This window comes from Trichechus manatus, unplaced genomic scaffold, assembly GCF_000243295.1.
Source record: "Trichechus manatus latirostris isolate Lorelei unplaced genomic scaffold, TriManLat1.0 scaffold00008, whole genome shotgun sequence".
NCBI classification, from domain to species: Eukaryota; Metazoa; Chordata; class Mammalia; order Sirenia; family Trichechidae; genus Trichechus; species Trichechus manatus.
Window position 1 is genome coordinate 15,294,642 of NW_004443944.1, and position 15,114 is coordinate 15,309,755.

At 35.7% G+C, this 15,114-nt stretch overlaps 1 protein-coding gene across 4 annotated transcripts in view; it reads right to left on the reverse strand.

The window, feature by feature from the left end:
• CSE1L (chromosome segregation 1 like) overlaps positions 1 to 15,114 on the reverse strand; it is a 42,261-nt gene that overhangs the window by 13,908 nt on the left and 13,239 nt on the right. For 3 of the 4 annotated variants that reach the window (XM_004370264.2, XM_023743076.1, XM_023743066.1), the window contains exons 3-14: positions 13,191 to 13,333; positions 11,497 to 11,598; positions 11,264 to 11,409; positions 10,734 to 10,824; positions 9,067 to 9,174; positions 7,599 to 7,691; positions 4,917 to 5,084; positions 4,672 to 4,801; positions 3,547 to 3,612; positions 2,928 to 3,130; positions 2,376 to 2,460; positions 1,152 to 1,213 (exon numbers count right to left, since the gene is read on the reverse strand). In XM_004370264.2, the coding sequence (XP_004370321.1) occupies positions 1,152 to 1,213; positions 2,376 to 2,460; positions 2,928 to 3,130; positions 3,547 to 3,612; positions 4,672 to 4,801; positions 4,917 to 5,084; positions 7,599 to 7,691; positions 9,067 to 9,174; positions 10,734 to 10,824; positions 11,264 to 11,409; positions 11,497 to 11,598; positions 13,191 to 13,333 (1,397 nt within the window). Of the gene's footprint in view, positions 1 to 1,151; positions 1,214 to 2,375; positions 2,461 to 2,927; positions 3,131 to 3,546; positions 3,613 to 4,671; positions 4,802 to 4,916; positions 5,085 to 7,598; positions 7,692 to 9,066; positions 9,175 to 10,733; positions 10,825 to 11,263; positions 11,410 to 11,496; positions 11,599 to 13,006; positions 13,041 to 13,190; positions 13,334 to 15,114 lie in introns of those variants that run through there. The other variant, XM_023743078.1, reaches the window with a different exon arrangement.

A 15,114-nucleotide genomic window follows, 5' to 3' on the forward strand; every position in this document is an offset into this window, starting at 1 on the left:
TAAATCTCTTTCCTAGCTCTGTCCTGTGAAAAAGCCTAGAATCAGTGGCAACTCGTAAGCCGTATTCCTCGCACAGAGACTGTGGTCTTTAAATAACATTTCCCATCTTTAAGAGGTGCTAATTCAGGTCTGGGGCAGGGGATGTACAAGATAAGCCTGGGACATCTTGTCATGCGTGAAAGAAGGGAAGCTATCAAAGGCTACTGAGTTTATGGCAAAAAGGAGTTTATGTCAAGAAGACATAGGAGCCCATGTGAAGGGCCTTCCCCTGGCCAAAGACTTTGGAGCAACTAGAGCACCAAAAAAAAAAAAATCCTTATTTGTCATCTCTGTAGGTTGCTAAGACACTAACTCATTGCTCTGAAATTGATAAAGGGGAAAAAAGCACAAGCATTTATCTTGCTGTTTCCTGTATATACTAGTAATAAAACTGTCAATGAGACAGGGGTAATGGTTGCACAACATAATGAATATACTAAAAACCAGTAAAGTGTACACTTTACAATGGTGAAATCTATGTTATGTGAAATATACCTCAATTTAAAAGAATGCTATTTAAAAAACTGTTGATGAGGGAAAATTTCTTCACCTAAACTCACTGATCACTCTTAACATCACTAAAAGTAGATAATGAGACATTATGTATGTCCTGATTAAATGAAATAGAACGTATACTTATGACATATTCGTGTCCCTCTCCGAAGAATCTAAATCTAATTGAGCCTCCAGATCTAACAGTTCATTTAGAAATACAGAGAACAGAGGAACAAGAGAACTATGCCATGAGGATGTAACTGGCCATAAGCAGAATGTGAGAAATTCTACAGAATAAATGACTGGTTTCTCCAATAAACAACATGCATAAAATCAGGGGAGGAGGACTTCTCTGTTGTAGAGTAAGATGTGAGACAAAAATCAACCATAAGCAATATGTGGATTCTGTCTGATCCTAATAATAAAACCATTATAAAGAGACATTTTTGAGACAGTTAAGAAAAATAAAGCATGGGTTGAATCAGAAGGTATTAAGGAATTATTGTCAATTTTGTTAGATGTAGATGTCAAAAGATTCCACAATACAATGGAAGAGAAGCTGGTACATAATAAAACTTATGTGATAAGTGGAATATAACAAATGAAAAACTACTTACCTGATTCCTAAAAATCATAATATATTTGATACCATCAGCTTTAAGGACAGGAAATTCATTCACTATTCAAAGAATAAAAAGTCAAAGTTACTTAAGTGCTAAGCCAGTTATTCAGTTATTCAGACTGTTACTATCAAACTAGTGACAACATTATCAGATTTCTAAAAAATGGTTTTGGTAACCAAAATGTCAAATTATTAAAGAGCTTACTTAATTATATAACGTTCTACTATGTAGCCATTAATTATCCGCCCCTACCTCTCAGTTTCATTACAAATGACCGTGTATCACTTATATTATTGAGTAAAAATAATTTGGACCATGTTTAACTACCAAAATGTAGCTATTTGGAATTCAGAACATATCACTCCGGCTGGGATATGCTTTACTCTACCCCACTGCTGTCAAGTCGACTCATAGTGACCCTACAGGACAGAGAAGAACTGCCCCATAGGGTTTCCAAGGCTGTAATCTTTATAGAAGCAGACTGCTACATCTTTCTTCCATGGAGCAGCTAGTGGGTTCGAATGAGTGACCTTTTGGTTAGCAGCCAAGCACTTAAAAACTGTGTCACCGAGGCTCCTTCTAAATCACTCCAGTGGTGGAAATATAAATAAGTGAAATAGACGAAAGAACATTGGCCAAATGTTAGTAATTCTTGAAGGTGGATGACGGCAACATGGGAGTTAATTATAACATTCTCTTCTCTCTACCTTCGGGTGTATTTTACAATTTCCATATAAAATATTAAAAAAAGAAATATGTATACATATACCAGCTTGATCAACACACTCTCTATAGGAAACTATCCTTAATATTTATCAGTTTCAAGTACTTTGAAATTTGACTCTATTTTTAAGAGTTAATTTTTTAAATGAGAAGGAAAAGAAAACAAGTATAATTATTATGCATATACCAAAATAAAATTGAGTTACGGTCCAGACCTACTTGTTTCTATTTTCTTCCTACACAAGTGACATTTTCTTTATAGAAAGTTAATTTGACCTGGGCAGAATCTGAGGAAGCCATTTAAGATTTTATTCAATAAAAGAAATACCTGCAGTAAGAATAGGAACCAGTTTTATGAGCATCATTGTTACGTAGGGCCCTTATTATGACTTTTGCCACAATGTGACTTATTCTGTAGTATAAAAAAATGATGCAAATAAAAATTGGTAGGTATAGTTCTGTGAGCGTACAAAAGAAAAATTTCACAAAACTCACCATTAGCTGATTTTAAATCAGGGAGAATGTGATTCACAAAGAACTCAGTCAGGTTTACAAGTTCATTTGCTTGTGTAATCCCATGCTGAAAATCAAATTTATAACAGAGTAAAATAACATGAAGTACTTATATATATCTACCACATTGGAAATCTAGACAACTGTAGAAAACCACATTAAAAATGGAGCTGAACACTTCAGAACGTAAGATGTTTACAATAAAACAAGACTATCTTAATAGACAATAAAGAAACATCCCTAAATTAAAGAACAGCAAAATTTAAGTTTAGCATGTATTATACATTGAGTCTCATCTAAGGTAACAAGTGTGGCATCTGTCAATTTTTGGTCCATAAAAAATTTAAGTGTTTAATACATCAACGTAAAGCCACTGTTGGAGATTACATAAATTCTAATTAGAACAATAGGTGATTACATTGTATCTGGTTATCAGGCAGAGTAGGCTGTATCATCAGATAGGTTACTTCTTCTTGACTTCTGTGGTTACTGACAAGTCTGTTTGAGAAACAAAACCATACTGAAAAGAATCACCTTCTGTGTTTGGGCTTTTGACGCTAAAGATGTCACTAGATAAATGGCTGCATCTTTGTGTTTCCAGTTGACAGATGGGTTTTTCGCATATTCCTGCAGCATGGAATTAACATAACCAGAGAAGATTCCTGTCACGGGTCCCTCAAAAAACTTGCATAATCCTCGTACAAGATCACAAGCAGCCCTGCGTCTAGTATCAATATCTATAAAACCAAATGGAAATATAATCATGGGAGAAAGAAACAACCACCAACCACTGATCAAGTTCATAAGAAAACAAACTGCCATCTGATTGATAGCTATAAACAACATAAATTAGTGAAAAGAGCACTCCCCCCAACAAGAAACACAAAATGAGACTACAGAGGTCACAGCACTGTGAGAAACACCAACAAGTATATACAAAGAGAAGACAAATGATTCAACCTTTGATATTTGGTATAGCTCATAGAAGAGTTGCTTTTGAAGGTTTACAAGTTAAAGAAAAACATTTCTCCAATGAAAGTCAGTTGAGATGATACCCTTATACAACTCCCACTCTTCCTCGTATTTATTAGAAAGAGAACAATTTTAAAACTGGCTTGCTAAGAAACTAACAGTTAAAAACCAAAATACACACCAGATCCTTCCAAATCTCTTCTTATATACTCCTCAGAATTATCTTCAAATGCTTCCTCATCAGCAGCTACAAAGAGAGTTGATATTTCAGATAACCCCCGAAAAGCCATGACAAGTCATTGTACGACTTGGCATGCAGATGAGTATATAGAATTGTCTTTTTCACAGCAATACGTACATTCCCATCAAATGACTATTTCATGTACTCTTAATCATCACCTTGAGCAACAATTACCACCCTGAAAAGTATTAGGTAATTCAACTGCTGCAATACAGGCTCACTTGTTCTAATATGGCAGGGTCCCCAGAGTTGCATCTTACCAACCGTTAAAAGTAACTGGTGGGAACCAATCTAGGGATGCCAGCATTTTATTTTGCCAGATAAGGACATTAAAAAAAGAAAAAAACTCTAACAACTATATCATCATTATTTCATAACAACCATTTCAACACCAAAAAAGATGGACAGTATCAGAATAAAGATCAGTCCTTTAAACTAATAAGTGCAATTTTATGAAAACACAAAACACTATACACTGCCCTTACTTTTCTCATTTTGCTGCAGACTGGCATTTTGGGAACCACTGATCTAATGAGTGCTTTGACATAAAACCCAATCTCTTCCATCTTCACTACCTGCTCTTCCCGACTGTAAGAAAGGGGAAGGGCATTCTGTATACAGATACATTTGAGGCACTCAGGACTATTTTAACCTGAGGTACAAACTAAGTTGGCTTCAATCAGAGCTATTCTCAAGTCAACTGAACTATTAGATCTAACAAAACCAAGCTCTTTCTCTAAATCAAGATCCTAGATAGTTTTACTTTTCTTCAGCATAACAGGATTTTTAAAGTCTTGTCAACATTTCCATGAAAGTCTCCACAGTACACAAAAGAGAGCTCTTCACAGCAATACTCATTTCACAAATGCCTTTCATACCACATTTTCTGTCTAGGTTCAGAAAACAGGCAATAAATGATCCACAGAGGTTTTATTTACTAATAAAATATGTTACGAAAAGAAATGAGGCAAAAATATTAAAAAGACATATTGATTTTTACACCTTTCTTTTTAAAACTGAGAGCTTTTAATCCCCTGAAAATGCTTTACACTCTGCTGTAATTACCTCTAAATTCCATGTTAGGTACAATCACCTTTTCACAGATACTTGTCAGTGTGTTCTGGTCCTCAAAGAGATTCTTATAATGTGGTCTCTCACAAACTGAAGCCAGAAACTGAATTGCATTACTTACCAACTGGAATAAAACACAAAAATTAGCGTATTATTAAAGGCAAAGCTGAACAGTTTATTTCCTTGGGGAGGTGGGGAAGAGAATGTCTTTTAATTATTTGTCTCCATTATCATCTTACCAAATCATATTTAACCTCTTGACCTGTTGTAACTAATAAATTCCAGATGGCCGTGACAAAACGAGGCAGGTACCGCTGAAATTCTTCATCATACTTTTGTGCATAGAGTGCAGCATTATCGCATATCTGGGATTTTAAGAGCTCCAATAAGCCTGCTTCCTCTTCATCCTCACATAAGAAAAAACAAAAAACTCAAACATACAACTTAAACGACACCATAAATATGGAAGTGTAATTTCTGAACTAGACTCTTTAAAATTTAAATCCAAAGCCAAGTGTTCTTAACTATATCCACGCCACCGTCAATCTATTCAGCTAGTCTTTCAAATAGATAAAAGATGGAACACTTTCCATTTTTTAATCACTAAGAACTGCTCCCCAAAATTGTTAAGTTCAACAAAGCCCTTTCTTCTGGTTGTTGAATTATAAAATATTTATAAATTAAACTGAAAATAGGATATTCCTATAGAAACCTGGATAACCCTGCAAAGATCATATCACATTTTCCTTTGTAATATGGTTGTCTTGCTGTCTCCCAAAAGGCTCTCGTTTCATATATATTAAGATGTGTAAACAGCAAAAAGATGGAAACAACCTAGGTGCCTATCAACGAACAAATGGATAAACAAATTACAGTATATTTACACAATGGAATACTAAGCAACAATAAAGAACAATGAATCTGTGAAACATCTAATAACACAGATGAATCTGGAAGGCATTATGCTGAGTGAAATTAGTCGCAAAAGGACAACTATTGCATAAGACCACTGTTATAAGAACTCAAGAAATCGTTTAAACACAGTAGAAAACATTCTTTGATGGTTCCGAGTGTGGGGAGGGAGGGAGATGGGTATTCACTAACTAGACAGTAGGTAAGAATTATCTTAGGTGAAGGAAGGACAACACACAATACAGGAGAAGTCATAACAACTGGACTAAACCAAAAGCTAAGGAGTTTCCTGACTACAACCAAACACTTCGAGGGACAAAGTAGCAGGGGCAGGGGTCTGGGGACCATGCTTTCAGGGGACATCTGGGTCAACTGGCATAACAAAGTTTAAGAAAATGTTCTGCATCTCACTTTGGTGAGTGGTGTCTGGGGTCTTAAAAGCTAGTGAGCGGCCATCTAAGATGCATCAATTGGTCCCAACCCACCTGGAGCAAAAGAGAATGAAGAACACCAAAGACACAAGGAAAATATTAGCCCAAGAGACAGAAAGGGCCACATAAACCAGAGACACCATCAGCCTGAGACCAGAAGAACTAGATGGTGCCAGGCTACCACCAATGACTGCCCCAACAGGGAACACAACAGAGTCCCTGATGGAGCAGGAGAGAAATGGGATGCAGAACTCGAATTCTAGTAAAAAGATCAGACTTAATGGTCTGACTGAGACTGGAGGGACTCTGGGAGACACGGCCCCTGGACTCTCCGTTAGGCCAGAAATGAAACCATTCCTTAGGCCAACTATTCAGACAAAGATTAGACTCGACTATGGGACATAAATTGATACTCGCTTCTCAGCTCAAGTAGATACATGAGACTAAATGGGCAGCTCCTGTCCGGAGGTGAGATGAGAAGGCAAAAAGGGACAGGAGCTGGCTGAATGGACACGGGAAATCAGGGATGGAAAGGAGGAGTGTGCTGTCACATTACAGGCAGAGCAGCTAGGGTCACATAGTAATGTGTGTATAAAGTTTTGTATGAGAAACTGACTTAAACTGTAAACTTTCACTTAAAGCACACACACACACACACACACACACACACACACACGAAGATGTGTAATCTCCCCCACCCTCCCCCAAAAATCAGGTAATCCTATGAAATTCTCATAATAATATTTTGGTCATAAAATATGAAACAACAATCTAAATCAGGGGTCAGCAAACTACAGTCTGCAGGTCAAACCTGGTCTGCTGCCTATTTTGTAAGTCAAGTTTTATCAGAACACAGCCATGCTCATTTGTTTATTCATTTATACAATTCACAGTAATGTCTATGGCTGCCTTCACACTGTAACTGCTGAACTGTGTAGCTGCAACAGACACTGTACGGTTCTCAAAGCTGAAAATATTTACTACCTGGCCCTTTACAAAAAAAGTCTGCAAACTCCAATGTAAACCATGACAGTGCTTTACATAATAGCCTCTACTATAACAGCAATCCACAAACACCCTTTGAGCTGTATTATGTGCCAATAAACTCAAATTTAGAAACGATAAAAAGAATTCCCTGACAGCTGGTTATTCAAGGCGTGTGCACGTTTGTTTTCTTACTATCTTTAATGACAAGTAATTTTCTATTCCATAAAATGTTCACAATGTGAATACTCTGAGGCCTTATATTTCAATGATGTAACAAAATAGCCTTATGTATATATTGTGATCTCAGCCAGCCCCACAATAAGACAAATTCTGTATACTCTACATAGGTAAATATGGAACATCCAACAGAATCAATATTACTTGCATTCGTGGATTTTTATCTATTAACAATGCAAGAGTAAATAATTTTTAAGGAAGCAAATGCTAAATGTTCTTAAATAACTTTTTATTTAATTTTCTTAAGTTTAGTAACTAACCTCCAAGGCTTTCAAAGCATACTCAATAATTCTCTAAAAACAAAAACAAAAAAAACCCAAAAACCACTCGGGCAACATTTTAAACAATACTTACATCAGTTTGGAGAAGCTTATTATCTAATGTCAAGAGGGTATGAAAGTTGTTCATCCAAGTTTCCATATTATCTTCAAAAAATTCAGGAAGATCCTAAAAAATAAACACTGACTTAGGAACTGTCTTTTACTGAGTTTTCACCACCACCCCAGATATTCACATGCCACACTTCTTAGTCTGAGCCAACTATATCATTCTGACAAGAATTCTCTGCTCCAGCTAGGTCTGACAGCTAAATAAGCCATTCTGATTTCTGCCTCTGTTCATGCCCTTCACCACAAATGTTGCCCACCTCAACTTCTTGTCTCCAATCTGAATCTACTTACTCCTTCATGGTCCAGCCAAGACTGTATAAAGCCTTTCCTTTCAAAACTCAGATTTCTTGTCCTTTCTGTGTTACTTACTTCTTGGGACACAGTACTGCTTTCTTAACAAGGGATAAGCCTCAAGGGCAAAAATTATGCTTTCCTTCTTTTGGTCTCCCGACTATGCCTAAGAAGTTAAGTACTTCATTTTACACCTGACTTCTGGAAAGCAGAATTCAAAAGAAGACGTAAGCAAAAACAGTAGTATTCATTAAGACAGAATTCTCAAACTGCTGTCCATCTGCAGTTCTTCTACCTAAGAGAAGCCAATTTCCCACTGGGGAATGCGCTCCCTGCTGATGAGTGTAGTCGTGTTGAGAGGGTGAGTCCAGGTACTTGGCTCTTGCTATGAACAATGAAAAGGCCAGATTCTTCCTCTTGCAAATCAGTATAGTAAACTGTACCAGTAAAGTGACTCCTCTCTGAATCTTAATGATTCCAGAACAGAAAGAATGAATGGAAGTCACTAACTGAGTAGCAACAAGGTGACCAGGCGTTTTCTGCTAAACACTGTGGCTGTTTTCTTCCAAATGACATTGATTCTTACTCCTTCCACAGCCCTGTTTTTCAGCCTTCTGCTGTTTCTGCCAGTCTCCCCTATGTTTCCAATAAAAGTATAAGCTAGCCAGGAATGCTTCTGTTCCTCACAACAAAGGAGTCTATAATAGAAACATAGTTTCCCCAATGATGATATCTATGTAAATGAATAAAAGAGAAGGGCTTGAGAAATGAGATTTCTCAGTGCCTTCAACAGAATGGTGTACAGAGTGACTCTTCAAAAAGGTGACTCAGGATGGAGGGTTTCCTTAATAGAGTACAAGAGACTGCAACTTTTTCCCATGAAACATCCATTAGCAACTCTAAGAACTACTATGAAGTAGAACACTTGTTTGTGAAATGCTGTTTAATATATTTTAAGTATCTGGTGATCTATAATTCTTTGTGACTCTAGAGTGACACCCAACTAAATTCTTAAAGTGGATAAAGAACAGGGGAATCAGAAAAAAACGAATTTCTTTAATTTCAGAAAAATCAATTCAGGCAAAAAGGTCTTTATCAACTACAGAATAAGAATCAAAAGCAAGAAATAAAATGAAACTTACCTGAAAGTTTAAACTATAGAATAGTTTTGAGATCAGAATCAGGGAAGAGAAAAGGATCCTCAGGGCAGAGGCATCATTTGCATGGGTGCTGCAGAGTTCAATAGTGGCCTTGGAAAGGAAGGGGATTTAGGAACATGGTTTTAGTGTGTTGTAAACCTAGCACACTTACCTTGGTGACACAGCCTTGCTCCAGGCCGACCCTACTCATATTCTCAAAAGTGTCGCTTTTAAATAGTATGTAGTCATTTAAGAGATTTTTGAAAAATATATTAAAGTATATATTTTTTAAAAGTTCATAATAGCACTACTGAAAAGTCCAGTGTTAATATTTTTCCGCTATACCTTTCCAATCTTCTATGTGTGTATGTATATATACATGTGTGTATGTATCTCTGTGTGTGTATATATATATATTTCCACAAATCTGTCTTTATATGCTCTTATTAAATAATTCTCCTGCCTCTTGGCATTAGGTTGTTTTCAATTGTTCATCATATACTGCAAAACCAGGCTTATATAGAAAACTTTGTGCATACTTCTCATTTGCAGCCAGAGATTCTAGAAGTGTATTACAAGGCAGCATAGTATGCTATGAGCACAAGTTTTCGAAGCCAGATAGATTTAGGTACAACCCAGACTCTGTTACTCATAATCAGCACTACTTTGAACAAGTTTTTTTTTTTTTTTTTTTTTTTCACTCTGAGCTCCAGTCTCCTCATCTGTAATATAAGAATAATGCCTATCTCATACAGAGTGAGAGAGAATTAAATGAGAAAATACACATAAAAAGGCCCTGGTACGTGGTACAAACCTAGTATGTAAAAGACACTCACAAATATTATTTCCTGTATCCTGGAGTCACAAAATATGAATAATAAGGCTTTTCTTAATGCAATCCCAAACTGGACTCCAGAAAGGTAGTACCAGCTATAATCCAATGGACAAGACAAGACACCAGAGAGTTCATTTCGCTATTCTCTGGCTAAGATTTTTAACATCATTTTATCCACATTTTACTTTTTAAAATAAAAATGTAGCATCAGTAAGACATGCTAACCATGAAAAACCTCATGCTCACTCTAAATTGTGGAAAATAAGAAATGAACAGCTTTTTTAGAGCCAGCGTAACTGAGTTTGAGGCCTGGCTGCCTTATTTATTAAATGTGTGACAGTGAGCTTCTTTCTTTAACTGGAAGAAATAGTTAACAAAGCATCTCCTTTGAATGCTAAAGGATTTTCATAAGGATCAAACAAGAAAATGTTTAGGAAAATAGCCTGTGCATTATAAAATGATGTAACAATTAATTTAACTCCATAAACAGTCAAATCAAAATGTGGATCTATCTACTCAAGTACTTATGGGTAAAATGGTATAATGTCTGGGATTTGCTTTTTAATGTTTTCACAAAAGGGGGGGGATAAAAAAAGAACAGCAAAACATTGGTAACTATTAAACTTGTCTAATACATACGTGGAAATTCATTATACCATTTTCTATTTCTATGTAAGTCTGAAATTTTCCAAAAGAAATAATGCTCTAAATATTACCAATCAAACAAACCTTCAAAGCATTCTTTTAAACATAAAATTTACACAAATATTTAAGGAATCAGTAATTTAAAAATACAAAGTAATTTAAAGTTATCACCAAAATCGTTAATCCATACCTTAAATAGATTAGTTAAAGGCAAAGCAAAGGCATCCAGAACAAGTTTGATTTCAGTCCATAACTCGTTTGACTTAAATTCATGGCGATATCTAGGTAATTAAGGTAAAACAGATAAATTAAAATTTGTTTACTCACTTTAGTCTTCAGTGATAGAAGATGACTAGAGAAAATAAAATATGACTAGCTGGCTTTCTGAAATACAAAAGGAATTCTTTTTTTTTTCTTTTTTTAAATAAAGGAATCAGTTTATTAAGACCAGGTATCTTACAGGTAATCCTATGGAGCACAGTTCTACTCTGACACACATGGAGCTGCAACTGACTTGATGGCAACTGGTTCATCTTACAGGTAACAGAGCAATATGGAATAAACTTGAGAAGAAACAAACACGGTAACGAACAGAGAATCTTATGCTTTTATTCTAGGATGATCGTATTCAAAGGAGCGACAACAATCACAAAAATAAAAGTTTACAAAACCAAATATATTTGAAAAGTACTTTAAAAGTGTGAATTTTTATATCAATACCTTTTAAATAATGAATGTGCAGTACGAAGGACCCCATTAATAACATGAAAATCTCCACTCTGAAAGCGATTCACCATTTCTGTCAACAGGTCGGGCCATTTCTGAGGGAAATCCTCTCTGCCAATAATGCTAATAGCATCACTTAGCTGAAGGTGGAAACGGGGGGGAGGAAAGGATTAATTAGATAAAAGCGTTACAAACAAGCCTACCTAAAAGGCAGAACTGTGTGTTACCTGCTTCTGCATCTGCTCTGGGCTGCTAAGCATCAAGTGCACTATATTGGCTTTAATAGCTACTCGATCAGCTTCGCAAATTTTGTTTGGTTCATCTTCAACCTAAAAGCAAAATATAAATGAGCAAGTAACATAAAATCTATATCCATGTCCATGGACTTGTAGACAAAATAGGATCATTTCTCCTTTTACTTCCTGGTTATCTAAGAAAAACATCACTGCTTATAATTCAAAAAATAGAAAGAGACAAAAAAGTAGGTGGGGCCTTCCCTCAGTTTCCCGCTACATGAACGGGTCACAGATTCCTTTAATAATCTGATGAAAGCATGAAACCTTTTCCTAGAAAAATTACATACTCCCAACCCCAAATGCAAACATTTTACATATAAATTAATGCACTTCTGACTCCAAGTGATACCAATTAACAATCTCAGTTCTGTATGTAAACTAATCAGAACATGTGGTTAAAATCTTTATGAACATAAGTCACTTAATCCACATTCATCTTCAAAAGCTTCTATCTTACGTTCGCCTTAAGTCAAAGGTCTTTTCTATGAAAACTTCTTCACCATTATGGGTTAGAATGCATCCTGGACTACATTACCCAAAAAGGTTCTGGAAGTCTCGCAAGTTTTACAAATTATGTTAGAGGTAGAGGGCTAGCATGCCTGCAAGCAAAGGGAAGGACTTTGTAAGATTCACCAATTCATTTCTTCACCAAATGTGGTAACATGACTAATTATTTCAGCTTGAAAACAATATTTGCTCTATTATTTTTTATTCTTTATGCAATTGGGGGGGGGGCAAGATTCTAAATAAATACTTAAGCAGGTTTAAAGTTGACATTTTAGAAAAATTGACAATTTTGGTTTTAATCTTAATAATTTCTACAATATCATTACATACTGCTACCACTACAAAACAATTCTCATCTTTTCTTTATCCTAAGCCAGGGTTTCTCAACCTCAGCACTGCTGACATTTTGGGCCAAATAATTCTTTGTTGTGGGGGCTGTCTTGTGCATTGTAGGAAGGTTAGCAGCATCCTTGGCCTCTTCTCTCTATGTGCCAGTAGTACCCTCCCCAAGCTGTGACAACAAAAAATGTTCCTAAATATTGTCGAAAGTCCCCAGTGGGGGCAAAATCACTCCCAACTGAGAATCACCATCCTAAACCAAGATGGAGAAAAGGCCTGTTTCTTAATTTATAATTTTATGCTAGTCATCAAATTTGTAGCTAAATAGGAATCATCTTGAAATTAGAATCTACTTCCATAGCCCATTAGGCAGGGTAAAGCCCATTATCAAAAACTTCAGATCTACAATTACTTTGCATGCTACAAAAATTTCTATATATAATGCAAATTTTTCATCTTTAATTTTTCCCAGTGCACAAAATAAATTATTCCGATTATTCATTTAGGCTGTGCATTCCCGCATAGTATCTCCTCACTGAACAGTGAGCTAGAGTTGACTTTCAATCGTAAAGGAGGTTAAAACCAAGTCACATACCTTCTAGCAACCTGGGTCATGGAGTTGAAGTAATCTATGTGAATTCAAGTAAAATAACAGGAGTTTTAGAACAGAGTCCTGTTTAATTTTATCTTTAATCCACCTCTGAATCTTTTAGGAACATTGCTTATGGAAATTTTATAAACATATAGAGTATTAAGTTAGGCAGTAAGAAAATACTTACAATTCTCCAGTTCCTTTTAATATAGTTCTTGAATGTTACTGAGGCACACACTTTGATGACATTATCTTGAGATTTTTCCAATAATGTTAAAAGCAACAGTGGGTAATTCTGGTTTCCTTCTACAGATTCAAGAAACTTCTCAGCTGTAAAAGAATTTTCATGTTAGAAAATTTGTTTTTGTAATCAAAATCTTTCTTCACTTTATGTATATATGAGCTATGTATATCTCTTCTTGAAGCATCATAAAGTTGAAAGATTAGGGAATTTTCCTTTAGGGAACCTACCATGGGTATACTGGGCCTTAATTTTCTTATCTATTAAATGGTTTATATATAATGTTACATTAAATTTACATAGTGTTTCATTTTTCAAATCACTTTCCCATCTATTAGCTCACTTGATTCTCATAAACCTATAAAGTGGCCTAATCAGATAATCACCCCATCTGAAGAAGCTGATGCCCAGACAGATTAAGTGATCTCTGGGCCAAAGGCATATACCCTGTCTTGTTCCAGAAAGGACTGTCATTGTTGGTAGCTGTAGCAGTAATGATTATCACTGTTGGTAGTTATAGTAGTTAATACTTATTTGATAGGGCTGTGAAGGAAGATTAAATGAGTGAATTCATGCCAATAGATATCACATACCTACAAGACTTCAACACTGGTTAAGTTTTAGTTCAGTCCTTATTTTATCACACCAGCCCTAAGACTTCTGAAACTAAAAAGTTCTAAACACTGGCTATGAATTTACATAAAAACATTTTACCCACATATTTTCAACCCATACTAAATTTTGGGATGAGTTTTCTAGGTTTACTGACCAGATGGTTAAGGAAGTATAGTATTTCTTTTAATTTTTCCTATCAACTTCATAAGGTAACACCCATTCTAAGATTCCAATACTTATTGAAAAGCTCTGTTACTAGTATTTATTTTTTCCCTAGAATTTAATAGTATCAATTAACACTGTTTCTCTTCCTCGACTGAGTCCCAAATGTTTTCACTGGCATCCTCTAGCCCTCCCTGTTTTGTGTACACCTTTCTTGAAGGATGAGGACCGCTGAAATGAAAACTGTTTTTCAGGTGGGGACACACTATAGTTCTGTAAGGCTTTAGATTTTTTCCTCCTACTTAATGGTTGGCATTTTGTACAGGGCAACATACTGTGTCCATGATTTAGGAAGTCCATAAAGACTGACAGGTGTCTTTCCTAAGTTGTAATCAATTATCTTGGAAGCAGTCTTGCCACGAGTATAAATCTAGTTACTCCTTTCTGTGTTCATTACCTTCAACTTGCCCACAGAGTATTCATACTGACATGTTTCTGCACACTCAAGGAGCTTCAAAAGGTCTTGCAATTCATCCTTACCACTGTTGCACCTTAATAACGAAGGGAGCAGAATGGTATCTAAGCTGTGACCCGGTACAGATCATTTTATAAAGATGTTCAGTCTAATACCAATCCCTAAGAAATGCCATGTTCCTAAGTCTTGCCAGAAATATCAGTTTATTTTTACACTCTGTCCTGGATTCATAAAGCAACAGCATCCTCACCTTACAAAGACACAATTATTAAAAATAATTTTTAATAGACAACACTAGCAGAAGCTTTCTGGGAAAGCCTAAGAAGATTACAGCCATTAACTTCCCTTTATCAAGAAAGCACATTACTTCTTAAGAACTAATGGGAAAATCACAATGTTCCTTCTCAGAAATCACAGACTTTTCCAGAATAGGGTGGATGTACTAACATGTTTACGATTCTATTTATTATATAGAACATAAAAATATACCACACACACACACACGTAACTGTATCTTCATGGGACCCTTCCAAAATCATCTTCATGTGCGGCACATTAGTTAAGTTCTGAAGCAATCAACTTAAGAGCATTTCTGGTCAATATGGCTTAAACTGAGAA